The 25,025-nt window shown below is 45.1% G+C and overlaps 1 protein-coding gene across 1 annotated transcript in view; it reads left to right on the top strand.

Annotated features, from left to right (window-relative positions):
• TRMT44 (tRNA methyltransferase 44 homolog) overlaps positions 1-25,025 on the top strand; it is a 587,826-nt gene that overhangs the window by 187,670 nt on the left and 375,131 nt on the right. Inside the window, exon 5 of the mRNA XM_044063563.1 lies at positions 20,995-21,102. Coding sequence (XP_043919498.1) covers positions 20,995-21,102 — 108 coding nt within the window. The remainder of the gene's footprint in view (positions 1-20,994; positions 21,103-25,025) is intronic.

Below are 25,025 nucleotides of genomic sequence, written 5' to 3'. Positions count from 1 at the left end.
CAGTCTTCAAAGACCACATTCATCCAGGGCAATTATAGGTAAAGACAGACAACGCCACAGTTATGTGGTACTTAAACAAGCAGGGGGGGAACCCACTCGTACCCCCCTCTGCAGACTAGCCATGGCCTTGCTATCAAGTGCACCTACAAGCTCAATTCATGCCGGGCAAGTTAAATTCACTGGCAGATGATCTGAGCAGAAATCTCTTGAACCCACACGAATGGAAACTGGAACCAAAAGTATTCACCCTCTTGAGGGGCAAATGGGGGATTCCAGAGATAGATCTGTTTGCCTCCTCTCACAACTACCAGTTGGAAAAATTCTTCACAAGGACTCCCCACAGTCAAGCTTGGAAAGTGGATGCCCTGTCCTCCACCTGGGAGAGCCTCTCGGTTTATGCATTTCCCCACCTGCCTCTCCTCGTGAAAGTCCTGCTAAAGATCAAACAGGACAAGCCAAGGGCAATACCGATTGCACCAGACTGGCCATGCCAGCACTGGTACACCCTCTTTACAGTATGACACGACTGGACCCATGGCACCTGCCTCAGACCCCCTCCCTGCTGTCTCAGCGGGCGGGCCAAATCTTGCACCCTCAGCTTCAAACCCTGAACCTTGCAGCATGGCTAATTCCCTGAACTCACCTATAACATCCCTCAGTAAGCAGGTGCTAGAGGTCATTTTGGAGGCAAGGAGGCCTAGTACTAGCAAATCATATGCTGACAAGTGGAAACGATACTGTTTTTGGAGCCAGACTGAGGGCCTGGGCACAACTGTGCCCAGCGTGCCTCATATTTTTCAATACTTAACAGAAATGCTCCACAAGGGCCTATCCTTTTCGTCTATTAAAATTCATGCCTCTGCCATCTCGGCTCATTATAACACTGATCCTCCCCTCTTTTCTCACCCCCTGCTCAAGCAATTCCTCAGAGGAGCCAAGAATTTAAGACCCCCCCAGGATAGCCCCTACTCCGGCCTGGGGCTTTAACTTTGTATTGGAAAAACTTACCCTTCCTCCCTTTGAGCCAGCTGCTACTGCAGAGTTGAAATTCCTTTCTTGGAAAACAGCCCTCCTTCTAGCCATCACTTCAGCAAGAAGAGTGTCTGAATTACAGACCCTCATGGCAGTGGAACCCTACATCATCTTCCATGCGGACAGGGTTTCCCTCAGAACTAATCCATCCTTCATGCACAAAGTCGTGTCCAGTGTGGCCTTAAACCAGTCCATTCATTTGCCTACCTTTTTCCCCAACCCTCAAAATAAAGGGGAGCAAATTCTGCACACCCTGGATGTGCAAAAATAACTTAGATTCTATCTGGACAGGTCTAAGTCTCTTAGAAAATCTGAACAGCTGCTAGTTAGCTTTAGGTTCATAGGTTCATACTAGGCTATCTGCCCTAGGGCATTTATAAGCCTAGCCAGAATGTGTTTGGCTTTCGCCACCCATTTTAAATTAATTTTGCTATGCCCTTTTTTTGAGGTTAGTATACTGTGCCTCTGCCTAACAGTGACACAGAAGTGATACCCGGGGTAAACCTACGATCTCCCATCCACTCATCAAGATTCCTCTTGAAGAGAGTCAATGAGGGACTCTGCCTAACCTGGACTGGGATTTTATTCCAGAGTGAAGGGAGCCTCTGGGTTATGAATCTGTCCCTCTAGCATGTCCTATTTATTTCAGTGCTGAGGTTCAAGTCTCTCGAGCGTGTAGCTCAATAGGATTTGGATTTTCTGAGGTGCAGCATGTCCATTAATTCCGGGTTGGACATGGCTTTATACGTCAGGCACAGATCGCCTCTGAACAGGCGGTATGCCACTGAGTAGAGCTGGAGATGTCCTTCAAGAATGCAACTGCAGTCCTTACATATGGGTTGTCCTGCCTCAGGCAGCCCTCGATCGGCCGGATTCCAAAGTCTGGGTCCAGCGTCGGCTGATGTCGCCTCCTCCCCGACGTCAGAGCGGCTGGGGTATAAAAGCATCAGCCGACGCCATCTTCCTCAGTCTTTCTTGCCGCGCGGTGCCCGAAGCAGAAGCAGTTCGCAAGTGCCGGTCGGTCAGCTCCTGTGTTTTAAGTATCCGAAGTCATCAAAAAGCTAAGTACCCCGTTGGGGAACCTTTTTTTGCCTCAGCCGATGTCAGATAAAACTGCAAAAGTTAATAACTGTTTGTCTTGTGGTAAACAAATACCTCATAAGGATTTCCATTTGTACTGCCTTCCCTGCCTTGGCCCAGACCACGACGTCTCGGCCTGTGCTTGCTTCAATAAGCGCACTCTCAGGTGCCGGGCAGAGTTTGCTGTAAACTTTTTTGGCGAAAAATACTCATATACCATGCCGTCGGAACAACCGACATCACATATTTCCAAAAAATGGAAAGACTGGGACCGACATTCTCGGCCCGCAACTTCCACGACACTACGCCAAAAGCTACCGCGAGTGCATCGGTCTCTTCTGAGGTGGTTATTCCACCGCTCCAGACCGACGACACCGCTTTACCGTTCACTTCGGCCCTGGAGCCTACGCCGGTGCCAGTTGTTGATTTTCCTCCAGAAACTGAAGCCCAAGATTTGCCCGAGACCATACCGGTGGACAAAGTTACTCCAGCGCGTGGGGCAGCTAGGCCTCAGATGTCCATGTCGATCAAGGCCTACACACGTGCTAAGGCTTCCAGCCAGGCTAAGTCTCACCCTGCTAAATCTTTGCCTCAGCCCACTACTGATAAACAGATCATGACTTTAGCTGCTGATCTAATTTCCTTAATCAGAGGTTCCCAGACACATCCTGACAGAGGTTCTCAGCCGCCTTCTGACAAAAGGCCCAGGGTTGAGCAGACAGACACCCTTTCTTCAAATGAAGCCTCTGGTGACTCTGATCACTCAGATACCCAGGAAGAGTCCTTCCAGGCCTATGAGGATTCTGATACGGAGGAATCTACTCCTTCTGCCTCTCCTCCTGAGGATATTTCTTTTGGGGAAATTCTCCACTCCATGAGAGAGCATTTTCAGTGGCAGGGCCAGGAATTCTCCGACTCCAGGAAGCGGCTTCGTACCTTCCTTAAGCTTCCCCAGTGCAGGCCTTTAGCTATCCCTCCAGTGTTAGATGTATTGGATGATGTGTACTCAGATTCAAGTGCCTCTCCTGATTCTCTCCCTCCTGCTCCTGTCAAGCCAGACAGATACTACAGGGTTCCTGAAACTCGTAAACATCTCTTTAAGGCCCATTCTGTTGATCTAGAAACTATTTCCCAGGGGCCCAAAGGAGTGGCCACATCCACGGCCAAAAATCCTTTGCCCGCAGACAGGGAATCTAGGTCCCTGGAGAGGTGGGGCAAAAAAGTTTATACCTCAACCACCCTTGCCATGAGGGCCCTTAATTGCCTTTTTCATATGTTTCAGTATCAGGATTTCTTGATGGATGATTTGCAGAAAAAGTTAGCCTCTCCTGATCCTTTAGATAGAAAGGCCTTGCAGGATTTGGTTCATAATACACAGCAGGTTAACAATCATTTTCTTCAGTGTGGTTATGATGCATTGGAAGCTTCATGTAGGGCGGCTATGACAGGGGCCGTCATACGTAGACATGCATGGCTGAAAGAACAGGCATTGCCAGATCATGTTAAAGTAAAGCTTCTAGATGCACCTCTGGAAAAACACAAGCTATTTGGTGCTAATGCTCAGGATGTGTTGAAATCAATTGAGGAAAAGGCTAAATCAGTACAAACAGTCAAAGATTTCCTCGAGGTTCAGCCACCAAGGTTCAGCAGGAATTGGCCTTCTAAGAATTGGTCCTTTCCAGATACTGACAAGTTTCAAAGGGGAAAAAACAGGCGTGCCCGAGGGAGAGGGCAATACCGAGGCTCCTACAGGGGACGGCAATGGCAACCGACTAATCAGAGAGGTGGCGCAGGGACCTCTACTGCTCCAGAGGGACAATCACAATGACTTGACTTTGACACCGCCGACCAAGGCTCAAAGAGAAGCATCTTTAGGCGGAAAATTATCCTTATTTTCAAAAAACTGGCACGTTTTAACAAGGGACAAATGGATTCTGGACATAATAGACCAAGGCTACAGGTTCCAATTCCATACTTTACCAACAAGACAAGGCATGCCAAACCTGCCACAAACTCAAAGGGCAGAGGCATTCGTACAAGTTTCAAAGCTGATACAAATCAAAGCAATAGAAAAGGTTCCTCCTCAGGAACAAGGCCAGGGATTCTACTCAAGACTGTTCCTTGTTCCAAGAAAAGAAAAGCAATGGAGACCTATACTGGACTTGTCCGCTCTAAACACTTTTCTCATTGTACCAAAATTCAAAATGCTGACGCTATAGCAACTCCTTCCCATGCTGGGCAAGGGGTCTTGGCTGGTTACTCTGGACCTCAAGGAGGCATACCTGCATGTCCCAATCAGACACAGTTGCAGAAGATACCTCAGATTTCTTGCAGGGTCAGAGCATTATCAATTCTCAGCATTGCCCTTTGGCTTATCTACTGCGCCCAGAGTATTCACGAAATGCCTGGCATCAGTAATTGCACACTGCAGACTCCAGGGGATACAAATATACCCTTACCTGGACGACTGCCTTATACAAGCGGACAGCAAGCAAGCCTTGACAAAAAACTTGAATTATGTCATTCACTTACTACAGGCTTTGGGATACACAGTCAACTTTCAAAAATCAAGACTACTGCCATCCCAACAAATAACTTTTCTAGGAGCCAAACTAGACACAGAATCACAAATGGCTTACCTCACAGAAGAGAAGCAAGAACAATTACCAGATTACTTCAAAAGCCTAGCAAAGCTCACTCAGATGACTGCAAGGAAAATCCTGCAGGCCCTGGGTTTCATGGCATCTTGCATTCTACTGATTCCACTGGCAAGACTACACATATGAGAAAACTACAATGGTACCTAAAAAGTTTATGGTCTCAACACAGCCACAACTTAGAAGCAATTATCCCACTCATCCCATGTCTACAAAGGGAATTTTTGTGGTGGGCCCAAGCAAGCCAGTTAAACAAAGGTATGCCTTTCAACAAACCTCAAACAAGCCAAACCATTACAACAGACGCCTCAGACCATGGATGGGGGGTGCACATGGAGGGCAGATGCATTCAAGGGCAATGGACCCCCCAGGAAGTGCATCTACACATCAATCAAAAAGAGATGTTAGCAGTAATTCATGCAATCGAGGCCTTCGGAAAATATCTTCAACAAGGTCAACTGCTAGTAAAGGCAGACAACACCACTGTTATGTGGTACATAAACAAGCAGGGAGGTACTCATTCTTACCCCCTTTGCAGACTAACAATGACTCTTTGGGAAAAGTCCCTGAAACTGAACATACAGCTGCAATCCCAGTTTGTTCCGGGCAAGGACAATGTTCTGGCGGACAGTCTAAGCAGAAACATCCTGGACCCGCACGAATGGATGTTGCATCCAGACATTTTTGCACAATTAACTCATGCATGGGGGAGGCCGGACATAGATCTCTTTGCCTCCCACCTCAATCATCATCTGAAAAAGTTCTGCACGAGGACACACCATCCACAAGCCTGGAGAATAGATGCTCTCTCCTTCAGCTGGACCTCTCTAACAATCTATGCATTCCCACCTCTACCATTAATGACCAAGGTGTTACTGAAGATCAAAGCAGAGCAACCGAAAGGCATCTTAATAGCTCCAGATTGGCCAAGACAGCACTGGTATCCATTACTAAGGAGCATAACTTGCACCAAGCCGTGGCCCCTGCCTCAATGGCCTCTACTCTTGACTCAGCACAATTACAGGACGGTTCATCCCAACCTGCAAACTCTGCAGCTGACAGCTTGGAGGGTTCCATGATTTCTCCCCATATCTCTTTCTCCAAGGAAGTTCAACAGATATTATTGGAAGCACGCAGACCTTCCACCAGAAAGACTTATTCAGCCAAATGGAAGAGATTCAACATCTGGAATACCAACAAGGGTCAGGATGCATCAGCAATGAGCATCCCACAGATACTGGAATACTTGGCAGAAATGCTGCATAATGGACTTTCCTATTCTTCCATAAAAATACATGCTTCAGCAATTTCAGCAAAATACAACACTGATCCACCTGTGTTTTCACATCCTTTGCTAAGACAATTCCTAAGAGGGATAAAGAATATCAAACCTCCCAGAAAACCACCAGTGCCTGCATGGGACCTCAACTTCGTGTTGGAAAAATTAACTCTTCCTCCTTTTGACCCAGCAGCATCATCAGAATTGCAATTTCTTTCCTGGAAAACAGTTTTCCTGTTGGCAATTACCTCAGCAAGAAGAGTTTCGGAGATACAGGCCCTCATGGCAGTACCTCCATTTCTCATTTTTCATCAGGACAGGGTTTCTTTAAGAACCAATCCCTCTTTTATGCCAAAAGTGATATCCAGGGTGTCTCTAAATCAAGCAATTCACCTGCCTACCTTCTTCCCCAATCCTCAAAATAAAGGGGGAAAGCTGCTGCACACTTTGGACATACACAGACAGCTACGCTACTACTTGGACAGAACAAAGGCCAACAGAAAGTCTGACCAACTATTTGTAGCATACGCTGCTGGAGTGCAAGGAAAAGCAATTTCCAAACAAACAATTTCAAACTGGATTGGACATTGCATCAAATTCTGTTATTCTTTCCATGGAAAGGGTGTGCCAGCCAATATCAGGCCACACTCCACCAGAGCTACAGCCACCTCCACAGCCTTCTTAAGAGGGGTGGCTACAAAGGACATTCTAGAAGCTGCTACATGGAGCTCCGTGCATACATTTTCCAAGCACTACAACCTGCCTTTATATTCCAGATCCCGAGCAGGCTTTGCTTCGGCAGTCCTGCAGGGCATTTTAGCTACACCATCCTTATCTTAGAGCCTACCACCCCCAGCTTGGCTATGGTATTCAACCCATATGTAAGGACTGCAGTTGCATTCTTGAAGGACATAGTACAGTTTTGTACCTACCATAAATGTAGATGTCCGATAGATATGCAACTGCAGTCAGGTTTTATCTCCCTCCTACCCCTCTGTGTATTGGGTCCACTTATTACTATTGTGTATGTCTGGAATTTTTTATCCAGTTCTAAATTTAGCCTTCCTTGGAGGGCACCTGGCATCTGGGGCAAGAAACACTGAGGAAGATGGCGTCGGCTGATGCTTTTATACGCCAGCCGCTCTGACGTCGGGGAGGAGGCGACATCAGCCGACGCCGGACCCAGACTTTGGAATCCGGCCGACCGAGGGCTGCCGGAGGCAGGACAACTCATATGTAAGGACTGCAGTTGCATATCTATCGGACATCTACATTTATGGTAGGTACAAAACTGTGCTTTTCTTTAACCAGGCAGTATATGGCATCTGTTTGAGCCCTTTGATCCTCTTGGTGAGGTACTTTTGGGGTCTTTCCAGTTGCTGCAGGTGTCTGGTAAGGTACATCCCAAAAGGGGCATTGTACTCAATTATGGGCCTGATGAGGGATGAGTAAAGAGGCACGATGACCTCCCCTGATCTAGATGTGAATCCCTTCATGATTAGGTGGGCTATATAAAATGTTTTTCTAACCATTTTGGCCACATGGTTGTCAAATGAGAGATTTCTATCAACTTGGGTCCCCAGGTCCCTAATTACTTCTTCTGTACTTAATGGATTACCACCTATATGGTAATTTGTGGGCACTTTGTTTTTGCCAAAGGGGATGACCATACACTTTTTGGCGTTTAGCTTGAGGCCATGGCTCTGGCACCAGTTGTCTGTTTCTATGAGGCCCTTTTGGAGGATGCTTGTGTTGGCTGGAGAGTCGATTATGGCGCCCAGTTTGCAGTCATCTGCAAACTTGATCAGCCACAGTCCTTCCGTGTTGGCCTGTACCTTCGAGAAATATATACCAAACAAGAGAGATCCCAGGATTGAGCCTTGTGGGACGCCACTTGTAACTGGTTTGGAGTCTGACATGGCTCCAGCAATTCTAACCATGTGGGTTCTGTCCTTGAGCCAGTTTGCAATCCATCTAGTGACATAGGGGTTTATATTTAAGCTGGTGAGCTTATCTTTAATGCCCGAGTGGGGTATTGTATCGAAGGCTTTTGCGAGGTCCAGGTAGGCTGTGTGGACCACCTTCCCCTCGTCAATGGCCTTGGTGACTGTTTCAAAGAAATCAACCAGGTTTAAGAGGCAGGATCTGCCCTTAACAAAGCCGAACTGGTTAGGATCCAGTGTCTGTATGTCCCCAATATCTTTATTTATGAGGTCCATGATTATCCTTTCCATAGCTTTGCAGACCAAGCTAGTCAGGCTTATGGGGCGATAGTTTCCAGGATCCATTGAGGCACCACCTTTGTGGAGAGGGACCACAGTTGCTGTACGCCACTCTTTGGGTACATATCCTCTAGTAAGGCTGAGATTGAACAGTAGTTTTATGTTTGGGTTTAGCTGTTCTTGGAGTTCATGTAGGACGCAGCCCGGGACACCGTCTGGTCCCATTGATGCTATGTTTTTTGCTTTGGAGAGGGCGGCTCTTACCTGAGCATCCGAGATGTCAGGGGGGCAGCACTCTGCTGGAATAGATATTTGCCCTTTTGGTGGGGAGGGGGGGGGAGAAGTTTGCACTGAACCTGTCAGCTAGGATGTTGGCAATGTCTGTGGGTTCGGTGTATTTTTTGTCATTTTGGACTAATTCTGAGCATATCTGGGAATTACCACCCAGGTTCCTAACATAACTAAAGAAAGCCTTGTGATTATCCTTAGTGTCCTGTGCAATTTTTCTCTTGAAGCTGGCCTTAGACGATTTTATGAGTGCCCGTAGTTTTTGCTAATACTGATCAGAGATGCCTTCCCTTTTTGGAATTTTGCTCTTTCATTTAGTAGCTTCCTCCTTCTATTGTATAGCTTGTTTATGGCTGGGGTCCACCAGACAGGACGTCTGCCTTTGGAGGATTGGGTCTTGGTTTTATTTGGGATAGCATGATCCATGCATTCCTGAAGGTGTTCATAGAATGCGTTTATAAAGGATTCTGCAGTCTGGGCCATATTTTCCACAGGCCCGGAGGCTTTGAAGGATTCCACTTCAGTTTTGAGGAGTGTGAAATTTGCTTTAGAGAAGTTTTTCACTGTGGTTTCCTGGGCAGGGGGTGGTGTCGGGATGTGAACATCCAGTGAGATTAGTTTATGGTCTGATCTTACCAGTGAGGGATACACCTCTGGTCTGGAGCATAGAGTCCCCATGTTGGTGATGATCAGGTCCAGTATGTTTTCCCCTCTTGTGGGAGTGGTAACAAGTTGTTCCATAGCATTTGAGTTTATAAATTCTAGGAACCTTTGGGCTAGGGTGTTGGAGCTAGAGTAATGCTCCCAGTCTATGTTTGGGTAGTTGAAGTCGCCCAATATAATGGTGTTTGGAGAGACCTTCATATTTTCCAGTGTTCTCATGAAGGCCGATTGGGGTTCCTGGGTTAGGGAGGATGGTCTGTAGCAGGCTATAAACTGGAAGACAGTTTTACCCACTGTTAGTTGCACATGGATAGTCTCTGATGCTTCGTGCTGTGCCACCAACCTGGAGGTGTGGGTATCTTTGATGAATATTGATACTCCCCCTCCTTTTGTGGGTCGGTCCAAGTTTTGGGGCCGAAAAGCATGGTATGAGGTATAACCTGGTAGTGCTGGGGTGCTCTCGGGCGCCTTGAACCAGGTTTCTGTTACTGCACAGATATCGATTTTTTCCATGCTAAGGAGAGTTTCGAGTGCGTGCATCTTGAGGTTTAGACTTCTGGCGTTGAGTAGCATTACTCTTAGTTTCTTATTCCTTGTGATACCTATGGAGGTGGGTTTGTCTTTTGAGCCTTGCCTAAAAAAGGCACTATGGGGGTAGCAAGAGCCTTTGCCCATATCCGAAAGCCCAGGAGTGACAGGTGCAAGCCGTCCCTAGCGAAGCATCGTGGCTTGTCGAGCATGTCATCCCAGGCTGACAGGCATTGGATCCCCTTTGAATGACACCAATAATTAAGCCAGTTGTTGAAATTGATCATCTTGTCTTCATATTGTGGCATCATTCTTGGTGAGGGTAAGATGCTACTCAAGGTCAGGGTCATACCGGCCTGGGCCACATGCTCAGAGAGCTCCTCTATGTCTCTTTTCATGTAGTCCAGGGAGGTACATCTCAGGTCATTCACACCAGCATGGACAATGACTGAGTCATATTTGTACTTGCCTTGGAGTGACCTGAGTGCTTGTGTTATGTGGCGGATCCTAGCGCCCGACAGGCTGCTCACCGTGACCTTCTCCTTGTTCAGCCTGGTGAGCGGGACGTCAGTGTGCCTGATGATAGAGTCACCTATTACAAGTTTATCAGGTGTGTTGTTTAGCCTTAAGGGCTGTGACTGTTCGGCACACTGGCTTTGTGAGCTATGTGTTGCACGTGTTTTGTTTTGGGGTAGCGGTTGCTTGGGTGTCTGCTTTGGAGGTCTCTGTTGCTTAGGAAGATTTTTGTTTAGAGCCTCCGAGTATGTTTTTGTGTGTTTATGTGTTTGGTCTGCTGTCGTGGTAGGTCTATGTGAGACTGGAATTGTACTGAGTGTGGTTTCCTTCTCCTCCTGACTGGTTACGCCAGTACTGAGTTGAGAGAGCTTAGCCTCCAGTTTGGCTATATGGATGCATGTCTCACATGTGTTGGAATTTATTGGGAGGAGGAGAGGGTTGTCTGTGTACAGGAGGCAGTTGTAACATTGCCTCAAGATTCCCAGATTCACCAGCTGGACTGGAGAGAAGATTGACAACTGACCTTTGGACATGCTAGAATAGTATTGGGAATTCCTTTATAATTGGGAAAAAAGGGCCAATGGGGAACAAGGTACTCAAGAGGACTTTGTGAGAGTGTAGTGCTTTTAATTTTTAGTGCTGACTTATATAATTGCTTTAGTGAGCAAGTGCCTTTAGTGAGCAAGTGCCTGGTAACTTAAATGCAATGTGTTACAGGTAACTTAAATGCAAAAACGACAAACAGTAACTTTCTTTTAAGTGAAACAAGGAAATGAGTTCAGTAAGCAATGCAGATATCACTAGGGAACCACAGAAGCACTGAAAAGCTGCATTTTAAGTGGTATTAGCTTTTCAGGGAAATAACAAGCAAACAAACAACACGCATGCAAACAGAGCTAGATTCAGCAGGCCTGGATCTAGTCTATGCTACAGCAAACAAGGTGTACCAGTTTCAGTAAGTAACAGTTGAAATATGCAGGCACTATAAGCCTTTAACCAGAAATTCCCAGCTCAGAAGGGCAGAGTCCAGCCTCTCCTCCCACAAGAGTGCAGACCACGAACCTTCTTAATGTAAAATAACTGGCCTGAAGCCCAAGTGCTTAAACCCGAACTAATACACTTTTAGAATAACAGACACTGAGCCCTCAATCAGCAGTTCCCAACTTAGAAGGATGTAAGCCACCTGTCCTGCCACCACAGTGCAGGCCACAAACCTTCCTAATGTAAAACAACTGGTCTGAAGCCCAAGTGCTTAATCCAAAAGACTTAGACTGATAGCTACACTTTAATCAAGTTACTACCAAGCAGTAATAAATACAATTGAATACTTTGAAGAATTCCTGGATTAGTGCTCAAGTTATACAAACAAAGCTAGATTCAGCAGGCCTGGATCTAGTCTACGCTACAGCAAACAAGTTGTACCAATTTCAGTAAGAAGCAGTTCAGATATGCAGGCACTAAAAGCCTTTAACCAGAAATTCCCAGCTCAGAAGGGCAGAGTCCAGCCTCTCCTCCCACAAGAGTGCAGACCACGAACCCTTTTAATGTAAAATAACTGGCCTGAAGCCCAAGTGCTTAAACCAGAATTAATACACTTTTAGAATAACTGACACTGAGCCCTCAATCAGCAGTTCCCAACTTAGAAGGATGTAAGCTACCCTTCCTGCCACTACAGTGCAGACCACAAACCTTCTTAATGTAAAACAACTGGTCTGAAGCCCAAGTGCTTAAACTAAAAGGCTTAGAATGAGTTGCACCAAGAGGTAATAAATACAACTGAGTACTTTTAAGATGACGCAAAAGCAAAATAAATTAGGAAGAAACACAAATGCAGTAAAAGCAGATATTTTTTTTTTTTTAGAAAAGTAGCAAAAACAGTAGTAAAAACAATTCACATGCAGTGCAAGCTGGCACACTTGAGTATGCAGCAATATTAGTCCACACACAGTTTGGAAAAAATGTAATTAAATTAAAAAGGACTAAAAGCAAGTGCAGAAAGGGTTTATTAGATAGAATGCGGTAAAGAGATGGGACTGGGGGAGTGTCCTAGATCAAATCTACAGTGGGGCAGGCACTGCAAAAGCCACCAAATTTAAACTACAACCAGGAACAGGGAGGGGGTGGGGAAGACGGTTTCAACAGAGCTAGATCTGAGGAATCAACAGAGCTAGATCTGAGGAATTTGCTGCAGAGGCAGAGGGGAAGGCCATTTCAAAACAAACAATTTCCAAATGGATAGCCCATTGCATTAATTTCTGCTACAAGTACCATGGAAAACCTACTCCACAGGGGATTAGATCACATTCGACCAGGGCTGCATCCACCTCTATGGCTTTTCTCAGAGGAGTCCCTACCAGGGACATCCTGGAAGCTGCTACCTGGAGCTCTGTACATACCTTCACCAAGCATTACCACCTGCCTATTTTTTCTATATCCAGAGCTGGATTTCCACAGCAGTCTTACAGGGCCTAATTGCTGGCCCTAATGCTCTCTAACTACCTCCTCCCTTTCTTAGCTTTGGGAATCAACCCAAATGTGATGACTGCAACAGTGAAACATCAAGAACATAATACAGTTGTGTACACTTAACATAAATGTAGATGTTCGGGTGTATTCACTGTTGCAGTCCTGGTTACCCTCCCTACAGCCCCCTCACTTCTCTTGGCTCTACCTTCTTCTTCTTTGGTGTATTTATACTTTCTGGTGTATATGCTTTTTTATGGAGATGTTCCTATCATATAATTGCTTCCCATTGTAGGGCACCTGACATCTGGGGCAAGAAAAACTGATGTAATGGCATCCGCTGCATGTTCTTGTACCCCTGACGACCTGATGTCACGGAAGAAGAAACAACATCCTACGCAGGAATCCAAGACTCTGATATTCAGGCCGGCTGAGGGCTACCTGCAGGCAGATAACCCAAATGTGATGACTGCAACAGTGAATACACTCTAACATCTACATTTATGGTAAGTGTACACAACTGTACTTTCCCTTATTTTCTGTTTATCTGTCTGCAGTTGCGCCTCTTCATATTCTGTGAAATTCCTGTTGTTCTGCAATAATTTAACCTTTGATGTGAAATTGTTCAATCTCGCCTTCATTCTTACTTGATGGGTTCGGAACCGATCCTCAGCTTCGAGTTGACCAATTTGCAAAGCTCGAGGTCTCTTAACAGTTCAAGGCTGAAACCCTTTCCCACAGTGCACCTCTACCTTCCCCAGATCTACTTTACCGCTGCAACATATCATGTGTTTCCTACAGCTCAGGCCATTTTTGTGAGATAAGTGTAATCTTTTGGGTGTTTTTGCCTTTGCATTTATAGTATTTTTGCAGTCCTAGTATGTAGCCAGGTTAGGCTGTCCTTCTTTGTGAGTAGTTTAAGTTGAAGAGAGAATTTTTTGTTCTCGTTCTGGGCGTTAGGCCGTGTTGGGTTAGTACCTTATCCCTATCCCATTCAGCCGAGTTAGACTTTCTTTAGTTGTTACATCGTAGCCGTTGGGCTTAATTCTTTTTCTTGCAGCTACAGCCAGTTAGGCATCCATTTTTCTTCGTAATTATAGCTGGTGAGGCTTTATTTTGTTTTTGTTACTAAAATGTAAAAAGTCGGTTAAGACTTTTTAGTTCATTTGTGTGTGGCTAAGATTTCTTTATATTGTACTGAATTTCTGCCTACTATGTCTGAGAAAGCTAAGTTTTGGTTCAAAAGGTGCCCCAAATGTAATAAAAAAATGTCCATCACAGATGGTTACACCATCTGTGTTTACTGCTTGGGAGAGGTTCATCTCCAAGAGGATTGCTCCATTTGCCATGGTTTGAGTGCCAGGGTTTTAGTAGAGAGGAAAAGAAAATTGGCTGAACATGGTCTGATTCAGTTGGCCTTCCAGTCAGACTTGGATACTCATCGGAAAAGCCAAAACCTTCATCTTCTGCAAGTTCAGATCCGAAGGGCTCTTCAGTTCCAAAGGCTTCCAAAAAGTTTCTGTATCGGTTCCTCAGTCTTCGCAGCAGCTGACAGTACAGTTGGTTGGTAGGAGCCGGTCCCCAGTCTTGGAACCAGCGTCGCCCACCTTAAGATCTCAGATTCTGGGCTCACCGGCTCCTTTTGCAGTTTCTTCTCGAGCTTCCAGACTATCAGATTCGGACATGGATCGTGTGGTACAGAGACTATTGCAAAATCCAGTGCTAGCTAAAATTCTGTTGGTTTCGACTCAGGCAGCTTCGGATCCGACACAGTCATCTCCTGTAGATTCTACTCCTCTTCTGACTCGAATCGAAACATCTAAGCTGGAGGGAGCCATTCAGTCGTTTGTGGAACTGTCTGTGCCGACACTCATCTCGAACCTGTCGGTACCAATAACGCAGATGTCTTTTGCTCTGGCAGCGGACTCTGGAAGCTGACATTCTCCCGTCGGCTTCGGGGAGAGGAGTCAAACCGATGCATCCGTTCTGACTCTCCCTCTTGGGACTTCGGCCTGGATGAACTCTGCCCCCACCTGTGGCTCAGAGCCTACGGTCTTGGTGCGGAGGGAGTCATTGGTGTCTGCTTCTTTGCATCGGAGTCATGGGGCCTTTGATACCATGAGGAGGGCTTTGTCCCCTAGGACAACCACAACCTCGATGCCATGAGGAGGGCTTTGACCCTAGGACAGCCACAACCTCTGATATGTCCTCCTCCTCCCATAAAGCGCCAAAATCTTCTCAGTCACTACAGACCCACCATAAGCGTAGGGACCCAGAGCCTCAGGAAGCCCCATGGGGGAACCTTTCTCTTCCGAGACCTCCCCAGAAGCTCCCACTGAGGAGGTCCCTTGGAAGAAGGTATGTAAGAGGAGACATTTAGATTCCCCACAGGAATCCATCACATCTGACACCGATTTGGAGGAATCAGAAGGGTCCCCTAAGTCCCCCTCTGAGGGTGTCTCCTTTGCGGATATCCTAGAGATCCTTAAGCAGAGGGGTGATTAGCAGTCCATTAACCCTACTGAGGATGAATTGGTGCTCTGGAAGGCTTTTGGGTCCCAACCCTCCACCTCTGTTTCTGCGCCCTTTGATGAGTTGATGGACCTTTTATCTCGAAGGGTGTGGGAGTCACCAGATACCATGGAGCCCGTTCCTAGGAGGCCCAACAAATATATCTCAGCTCCTCATGACAAAACCTTTTTATCTAAACCCATACCTGTTGATGCCATGGTGGTTGTGATAGCCACTAAGAAAGAAATGTCAGAAACCTCAACATCTGTCCATCCTCCTAATAGGGAATCCAGGATTATGGACAGATACGGCAAGCGCATGTTCAGTTCTTTGACCTTTGCCCTTAGGTCCTTGAACTATTTAACCCACTTCACAAGGCTTCAAAGAGATCTCCTGAAGGAGCTAGGAGATACTCTCCAGGGTGCAGTAGCCGATGCATTGGCGGACAAGTTGACGTCTCAGCTTGCTACCCTCAATTCTATCGCTAACTCTTTCATGCACCTCATATCTTACGCAGCTGATGAGATGAGTAGGGCAGCAGGTACAGGAATTGCTCATTGGAGACATTTCTGGATGCTCTTGTGTTCCTTCGCAGAATCCTTCAAGTCATCCTTTGTGAATGCCCTATTTGATGGTTCTTCCCTTTTCGGACCAAAAGTCAAAGAGACCCTTACCAGATGTGAGCAAGAAGGAAAGACTTTGCCATAGGAGTTCGTTTTTCCATCCCTACTAGGCCTTACCCTAAAGGTCAGCTAGGGAGGAAAAATGTGGTTCTGCAAAGCCCAAGGAGCCTTTCCTGACTCACAAGGTGAAACCTCCTCCAGGGGCAGAGGAGGGGGTAATGATGGAAGACTATGCCCACGTGGCAGAGGGGGGTCTGCAGAACCAGGGCAACAGGGACCAGTTCCTTGGCAAGCCCTGCCAGTGCTCCTGAAAGGAGGCCTGACTGTCCTGCTCTAGAGGCAGTCAGGGGACATTTATTTTTGTACCTAGGTGCCTGGCTCAAAATTTCAAAAGACAGATGGATACAAAATGTTATATCCAGAGGCTATTTCATCCCCTTTCATACCAACCCCAAACCAACAAAAGGAATCCCGGATGTTCCACCCAGTCTATGGAATGTTGCCACATTAGAGATTCAAAAATTGTTAGAAAAAGAGTCATCCAACCAGTCCCAGCAGACCAGCAAGGATACAGAACTTACTCAAGATTCTTTTTAGTGCCAAAGAAAACAGGGGACTGGAGACCGATTTTGGACCTCAGCAGACTCAACAAGTATGTAAAAAAGACAAAGTTCCCGATGGTCACGCTTCAGTCTATACTCCCGTTCCTAGGGAGACAATTGGATGTATTCGATAGATCTTCAGGATGCGTACTACCATATGAAAATGGCCAGGCCATCCAGCGATCACCTGCGCTTCAGGTTGGGAGCCAGTTATTTCTAGTTTCAAGCCCTGCCCTTTGGTCTCACCACAGCCCCCAAGGTGATGTATGGCAATGGTCATGGCTCACTTGAGGCATCAAGGAATCCAAGTATTTCCATGTTTGGACAACTGGCTCCTGACCGCACCCACCAGGCATCAACTTATTCGGGCAAGGGACTTCAACTTAGATCTCTGTTTTCAACTGGGCATCACGATAAATTCAAGAAAGTCTGGCTTATTGCCTTCGCAGCATATAGTGTTTATAGGAGTAGACTTAGACACAGTCAACATGTTCTTAAAACTTCCTTCAGAAAGAGTGCTTGCCTTACGACATCAGATTGTAGACCTCCTCTCAAAACGCACAGTACCAGCATCTCAGATTCTCAAGCTGCTGGGCACTATGGCGGCAGCTATCATTGCGACAGTGGCTGCTATTCACTCAGTGACCTATTCAGGACTTACCAATGAATCACCCAGTTCTGATAACCAACTCTTGCAAGGACAATCTTTGGTGGTGGCTAATGTCCGAATCAGTGACCATGGGATGTCCCTTTGTCCTTCCGGCTCCAGTTGCAATGGTGAGCATGGATGCCTCCCTGATCGGGTGGGGGGGCATTATCAGGGACGGACAGCCCAAGGTACTTGGCAGGAACACGAGCCCCAATTTCACATAAACGTCCTAGAGATGAGTGCAGTTCTCTTAGCGTTGCAGTCCTTTCAAGACTCTCTTCCTCTAGGCACGATTGCAATCCAGTCAGACAACATGTCGGTAGTCTGTTATATAAACAAACAGGGTGGAACCATATCTTACCCCCTTTGTTGAGAGGTTCTCAGAGTATGGAAATGGGCAGAGTCCACCCAGCACTTTCTGATAGCAACGCACATCCCAGGGAAATTCAACGTTATAGCGGACAAACTCAGCAGAGCGATTTTCTTGCCTCACTAGTGGTCCATCAAGAACGAAGTTGCGGAAATGATCTACCGCAGATGGGGCCAGCCTTGCTGCAACCTTTTTGCATCTCCCACCAACACCAAATGCAGCAACTACTTTGCCCTGATCCCTCAACAGGGACACTCCCCAAGGGATGTGCTCATTCACGATTGGCCCCCAGGACTCCTTTATGCATGCCCTCCCTTTTCTCTGATTCCCAAAGTTTTTCAGAAAGACAGTTTTCTGGGCAGGACGCTTATCTTAATAGCCCCATATTGGCCTCATCAAATCTGGTTCCCCTTTCTGAAACCTCATCTATTAGAAGAACTTATCTTAATAGCCCCATATTGGCCTCATCAAATCTGGTTCCCCTTTCTGAAACCTCATCTATTAGAAGAACCTTGGATCCTGGACCCAGTGCCAGATCTTCTGACCCATGCATCAGGAGCTCTTCACCCTTCCCTTCAGTCCATCAAACTGACAGCTTGGCTGCTCCAATTCCCAGAATAGCCAGGTTCCAAAATGTATCCAAGGAAGCTCAACATATTCTTTTATCTTCACATAAGTCTTCCACTGGAAATCTATACCTCAGTAAGTGGAAAAGGTTTTAAATCTGGGCTCAGCAGAATAATATTGACCCCTTCCTAGCCTCCATATCAGATATTTTAGAGTTTCTGACCAAACTGTTCAACAATGGAGCCGCAGCAGCAACCGTCCGGGTACAACTCGCTGCTATATCTAATTTCAATATAGGTGAAGTAGGAAATGGTATTCTGTCCCACAAGATGGCAAAGGCTTTTTGGAAGAGTATGATGCATCTGAAACCTCCCATTAGATCACCTACAGCTTCATGGAATTTGAATTTAGTCCTATCCAAGATTATTCTCCTGCCATTTGAGCCCACTTCTTCCTATGAGCCAAAATATCTTTCTTGGAAGACCTTGGTTGCCATTACATCTGCACACAGAATTTCGGAGTTGCAAGCCCTTTCTATTGAGCACCCATATCTGATATTTCACAAAGATAGGGTTTCCCTCAGGACAAACCCTTCGTTTTACTAAAAGTTTGTTCAGAATACACCCTTAATCAAGCAGTTGAATTACCTTTTTTCTTTTCCAATCGCTCAAATCATTTGGAATATATGCTTCACAAGCTTGATGTCCATAGGCAACTTTGTTTCTATAGAAGAATGGATCAATTCATCTCCTTCTCAGATTCCAAGAAAAGTGCAGCAGTATCTGTCCATAGGCAACTTCGTTTTTATTTAGATAGGACTAAAGACCATAGAAGAATGGATCAGTTATTCATCCCTTCTCAGATTCCAAGAAAAGTGCAGCAGTATCTAAAGCTACTTTATCTAGATGGCTGTCTGATTGTATATCCTTCATATACCATGAGGCAGATATTTCTTTAGACAACAAGGTCAATTCTCATTCAACCAGAGCTGTTTCTATGTCCATAGCCTTTTTGGCCAGACTACCTATTGATTCTATTTGTGCAGCTGCCACGTGGTCTACGCCACATACCTTCATAACTCATTACAAAGTGGATACGGCCTCTAGGGACAGGGCTTCATTTCGTTCTGCTGTCCTTAAACAGGTACTCCCGTGATCCACCCAAGATTGTGGTGCTGGGGACGCTACCATCAGTAAGAATGAAGGCGAGATTGAACAACTTCACATATAGAAGTTATGAACTTACCATAACGTTCCATGTGAGTTGTTCTCGCCTTCATTCTTATGACACCCCCCCCCAACCTACCCCCATCCAATGTCTGGAAGTTCGAGAGAGACTCTGTGTTGGTTTTGGTTCTTCTGAGGAGTGCCTCTCCTTTATTAGCCTTTGGATTTTCATGGAGTTCTGGTTTCTATTTATCGCTGTTGGCAGCAAACAAGATCTGGAGAAGGTAGAGGTGCATTGTGGGATAGGGTTTCAGCCTCGAGTTGTTAGAGACCTCGAGCTTTGCAACTTGGCCGACTCGAGCTGAGGATTGGCTCCGAACCCATCAGTAAGAATAAAAGCAAGAAGAACAACTCACATGGAATGTTATGGTAAGTACATAACCTCTATTTGGCCCTTCTGAATACTTATTGTTACTTAACTATAACTCTTATTTCTTTTATTTCTTCCCTGTTTTAAACTCTGCTGTCATTTTATCTCACTCACTAGCTATAACGTCTGAAGAAATGTCTATCTCCCCTGATAGTTCTCAAATTATTTCCAGTACCCACTGTGGAAATTCCTCTCTTTTTAACAGATAGGTGGGGAAGAACCAGTGTCTCATTTATACTTTATTAATTTTTATATACTTTTCATTGTTATGTGTTCAGCCTGTAGCATTTTGTGGCATTGTAGCACAAAAGATTAAGGACATGAGCTGCAAACAAGCTTCACCCTGTACTGGTAGTACTGAGGCCCTTAAACTCAGTATATATACTGTACAACTGCTTACCATGTAGCATTCACCGGGTCTCCTGTGTAAAGGAACTTGGACCTAGTGGGCTCATCCTGTTACCAGAATAGTAAAATGCATTCTCTGTAACATTGTCTGTCACAGTATATTTTACCATGCTGTTCAGCACTTTCCTCTTCCAGCTCTCCACCGAAGAAGTCAGTGGCCTAGCTTTTTCTACCCAGCTAAATGTGTGCAAGTTAACAAAGTGGAATAAGTGAGATAGTGGATTATGAAGTGTATAATTTGCTGTATGTAGTGATTTTGGATAGTAGTTAGAGACCATTATGAGTGTCTCATGTGACAGAATGGTGCATAGTATGGTTCAGCATTCTTGTTTTTTTGTTGTGTCTATTTTTGTTCCATTTTAAGCTTCACAGTAGTTCATAATGGATATGAGTGTAGAAATTGGCCAGTTTGTTCATTTTCTTGTTTTTCCTGCATCCCCTTGGACACTTTTCATACAGCTACACAACATGCACATTGAAAAACACAATGGGCGAGATTCAATAACACACTAAGTGTGCACAATATGTATTCAAGAACGTCCCCAACACATTTTTATGCTTTCTAGTCACTCAGAAAGATTACACTAAGTGCGCATGTACTGTACACTTTGTGGTGACCTTTATGAATCTCTGTCAGTATTTAATGCTGCAAGAAAATCAGTTGGAAAACTTAAATTAGGAGGAAGAAGGTGTGAGTTGTGCCTGTGTTATCTTTTCACTCAGAACGGTGTATGCTTAGTGTAGGCATTATTGAATCCTGGGAACATTCATATTTTTTCAGTAATGGCATGTTTTGTTATAAGGTTAGGTTGATCATTAACACCAAGGGGTTACAGTCCTCAAAAATCCTGGCATGTGTTCTCCGAAAATAATATAGGTAGTACAGTACTGACATTGTGATTAGAATATATCTGCAAACATTTTCTTGTAATTGTTTTAGGTCTTATGGGAAGAAGAACAAATCAAGAAAAGTCTTCCTGAGAAACAGTCCTTTGTGGATTTAGGATGTGGAAATGGTCTGTTAGTTCATATACTGACCAATGAAGGAGTAAGTATTAAACCATTATTTTAAAAGGTGCATTATTTCTATCTGCCTAAGGTGGTATACATGTAGTGAAGAAGAGTTTAATTTTTCTTTAGGTGTATTTCACCACTTTGCTTTCCAACCATCAAGCTTCCCCTAAGTTAGACTTTGTTCATTTGTTACCCCATACTAGGAAATTGCCCTAGTGCAGTATGGGGACAAAAGCTGTTCAGAGGAGCTGTCGTACAGGCAGCCATAAGGATTGTTTGTACCATCACTGGCATCCTGGCAGTGAGGGCATTTGTTTGGCCTAACCCTACCCATTGGATACAAGCTGCTCACATCACCAAGGGAACCCACGATACCCTGCCCCATGAAAGCATGCTTATTTGCGCTCAATGAAAGCTGCAAACAGGCAGTGATCCAGTGCCTTGTTGAACTGAAAGCCCTACCTTCAGAATCCACACTGTCATGCTGCCTTTCATCTGTGGGATGAATGTATTCAGCAGAGGCTGTATGTATTCAGCTGCCCCCCTTACCCCCCACCCCCACCCCAGATGGGCATGGCCACCTTCCCCTACCAGCTCCATAAAGCACCCTTGCCACTATTTGAACTGAGATGACCTGGCTCATAGTCAGGGCTTTGTCACTCAGTACCACCACAGCTGGCTAAGCAGTGAAAAAATGTGGTATGCAGCAGTTGATTTTAATTTTTTTCTGCTGTGGTTTGCTTTCTTTGATGTTTGATAACTGAAACATTTTTATTTCTGCACGAGTATATGTAGCAGTTAAAAAATATTTAAAAATGATTTTAGCTTAACGTGTCCCCATTAGTTGAAGCTCTTTTGGGGATGCTGTGCAGGATTAGCTTTAGATTCCCACTCTCCATTATTTTTTTTGCTAAACTGATTTGTATGAAAGAGTAGAGAACAATTATTTGAATGCTGTCACATCAGACATAGCTTCACAGCCTTGTAGTTTAGTGACTTGGAGCAGTCAGACAATGTGCAGATGGAGACTGAGGGACTTCACTGAGTCCAACTCATTCAAGGTAAACCAGAAAGCAATATGACACACTTTCAGTTTTACTGAAAAAGCACAAATGCAGAAACACACTTTATTTTTCCTTGAGGCTGTGCATCCCTCTGAACCCTCCATGCAGGGAGCTATGCTGTCTGAATCCTTGTAAATATTATAAGTAGCTTAGAGGTCACCACACTTTGAGGGAGAAAGGACAATACTCGCATTAATGTTCATAGATTCATAGGATGATACTAGGCTATTGGACTGGAGGCTCTTATAAGCCCAGCCAAGAATTTCACCCATGTTCTCACAAAGTCAGCACCTGTTTCCCCTGTCCAGCAGAGAGACAGGTGGGATCCCAGAGTTGTATTTTCAGTTTCCCATCCAGTCATCCAGGTTCCTCTGTGTCTGCCTAGAATCTGTAACTTGTAGCTTTGGTGCCCTGAAGTCAGCACTGCATCTGCTCCACACTTTTGTAATAGTAGGCCTCTCCCTTCTAGCATAGAATTGCCTATATAAGCTGATTTAACACACTCATGTAGAATGTGTGGAGGGGAATCTCCTCAGTCCTCTGAGTCAAGGCAAGGAGTTCAGATATGCTAGTCTTCATAGTTCTTGGTATTTGCAAAAATTGATGTTTTCACAGTGGATAAATACAAAATATATTTTCCTATGGATGAATTGTTGATATTCTTTGGTTGGAGTTTCTACTTGACAGAGTGCTTTAATATGGGAACAGTTGTATAAACAGGACTTTGTTGATCTGACTGCCTACATCTCAATGGTAATTATCTGAAGATGTCCTTGTATGTCACTGATGCAGTATTCCTCACCACAGGGTTCTTCTGACAAGGATAGCCCAACGTCTGGCCACTATACCAAAGCCTTTAGGTCTTGTACATGCCATACGTCACACACATGCTTCTCATACAGGCTGTAAGGCATTAAGATGATGTATGAATGCAATTACCCAGAACTTCTTTGCCACCAGTCTGAACGCCATCATCACTCATTGGTCTGAATGCCCTTTTGCTGTGCTGAATACCTATATGTCAGATAAGAGCCCCATTGGGGTCTTTTTTTTTCTTTTGGTCTTGTTCTCTTTTGGTTACCTAAAGTTGATGTCATCCAAGAAGGGAAAATGGCAGTGCTGGAGGCAGATTCTTGATAAGGATAGTCACAAACAGTGTCTTTTTTGTCTGGGTGCTTCCCACGACCATACATCCTGTAGCATTTGTAAAGTGTTTGTACCTAAGACTTTTAGAAGCCAGTTGTCTTCCCTGGACAGCTATCTTGAGAACCAGAGGCTTAAACTGTTAGCCCAGTGTAGTATGGCAGAATCTTCTAACCCTGAGGTACTGTTAGGTAAGGAGGACAGGAAATCTCAGCTGAGTTCTAAGGCCGTCCAGTGTCTGTCTAGTTCCTCAGCTGTAGCCCCATCATAGGCCAGCATGGATCCTTCTTTTCACACATCCTGCTCCGAGCATCGAGGGGAACTGAGATTGATCATCTCAGAGGGCCCTAGAGGAGTTTAGCAGATTCTGGTCCAGGAAGAGGTTCCAGGTGCTCTTACTGAATCTTAGCAAGGGTCGGAACCTCCAGTGTTTGTTAGGGCTAACGTCCCTACCAAGGAAAAGCAGAAAAATAAGCATACTTCTGTACACCTCAAAGGGAATGGCAGGAGTTTACCTAGTACCTGCTTAATGTCTTAATGGCCCTGAAGTCTCCCTAAGGGATTTCTGTGCCTACTCACCCTTGGACTTCAACTCCTTCCAGACTAGGGAACCCAATTCCTCAGATGAAGACTCAGAGTCTGATGATGATGAGACCTTGTATTACTCTTCCCATATGCCTTTTCCCTTGACTTATGGTTCTGAAGAAGATTCTGTGAGTCCTGAGTCTCCTTTTGAGGAACTGACTTTTGGAGATGCTCTCACTAGGAAGATGTAATGCTTTAAATGGGATTCTTCTCAAGTGTCTGATATCAAGAAGAGATGTTATGTTTCAGGTGGACAATCCTAAATTTTCTGCAGTACCACCTGTCTTGGCTGCTTTGATAGAGACCTTTATATCTAGTCTAAGTCTCCTGATTCTCAGCCTCCTGCTCCAAATAAACCAGACAGGTTCTGTAAGGCTGCTGAGGATTGTCAATTCTTATTTGATTGTCCTTTTGCTAAGCATGCTGTGGTGTCTGTCTCGTCTGATAAACCTTCTAAACTTCTGACCTCTTCCAAGCTTCTACCTTCAGATAAGAGTAGTAAGTCAGTGGAGAGAATTAGTAAGAAGGTTTATACTGCATCTATTTTGGCCTTTCTGGCCATCATCTACCAGACCCGCAAGATCAGATATGCTCTGGACTTGATTGCCCAGGTTTATCAGGTTCTTTCTGACCTCCTGGATTCTGAAACAAAATCTTCTGCTCTTTCTATTTTGGGTTCTTCCTCTCAGTTGGCTTGTCATTCTGTCAAGTGTAGCTACAATGCTACCATTGCGTCTTCCAGAGAAGCTGCCTTTGGGTCTGTCATAAGGCATTATTCTTGGCTTCAGCTGCAGTCTTTACCTGAAGACATTAAGGCCAAGTTGCTGGATGCTCCTTTGGATAATAAAAATATCTTGGGACTGCTGCTGATGATATATTTAAGTATCTTTAAGAAAGGCTTTGAAGGACCTTAAACATATTTCTCCTGTCCCTACGTTCCAGAGGAATTATTCTAGTATACCTGATTTTGTTTGCAGGTAGCCTCAAGGCAGTAAGAGTGGTAAGCAATTTCCTACCGCTAAGTATTCTCACGACAAACATGCCTCTCTTTGACATCTTGTCCCCTGTACCCCTCAGCCAGGTTCCATTGTCTCTTCGGCCGTTCCTCTGTCTTCCAAACTGGCATCCCATCACCTCATATTCTTGGGTTCTGTCATCTATCAGT

The sequence above is a fragment of the Protopterus annectens genome, chromosome 2.part1 (assembly GCF_019279795.1).
Source record: "Protopterus annectens isolate FY-2018-M chromosome 2.part1, PAN1.0, whole genome shotgun sequence".
NCBI lineage: Eukaryota > Metazoa > Chordata > Ceratodontiformes > Protopteridae > Protopterus > Protopterus annectens.
Note: the sequence above shows the minus strand (reverse complement) of the source record. Positions and strands in the feature narration are given on the sequence as shown.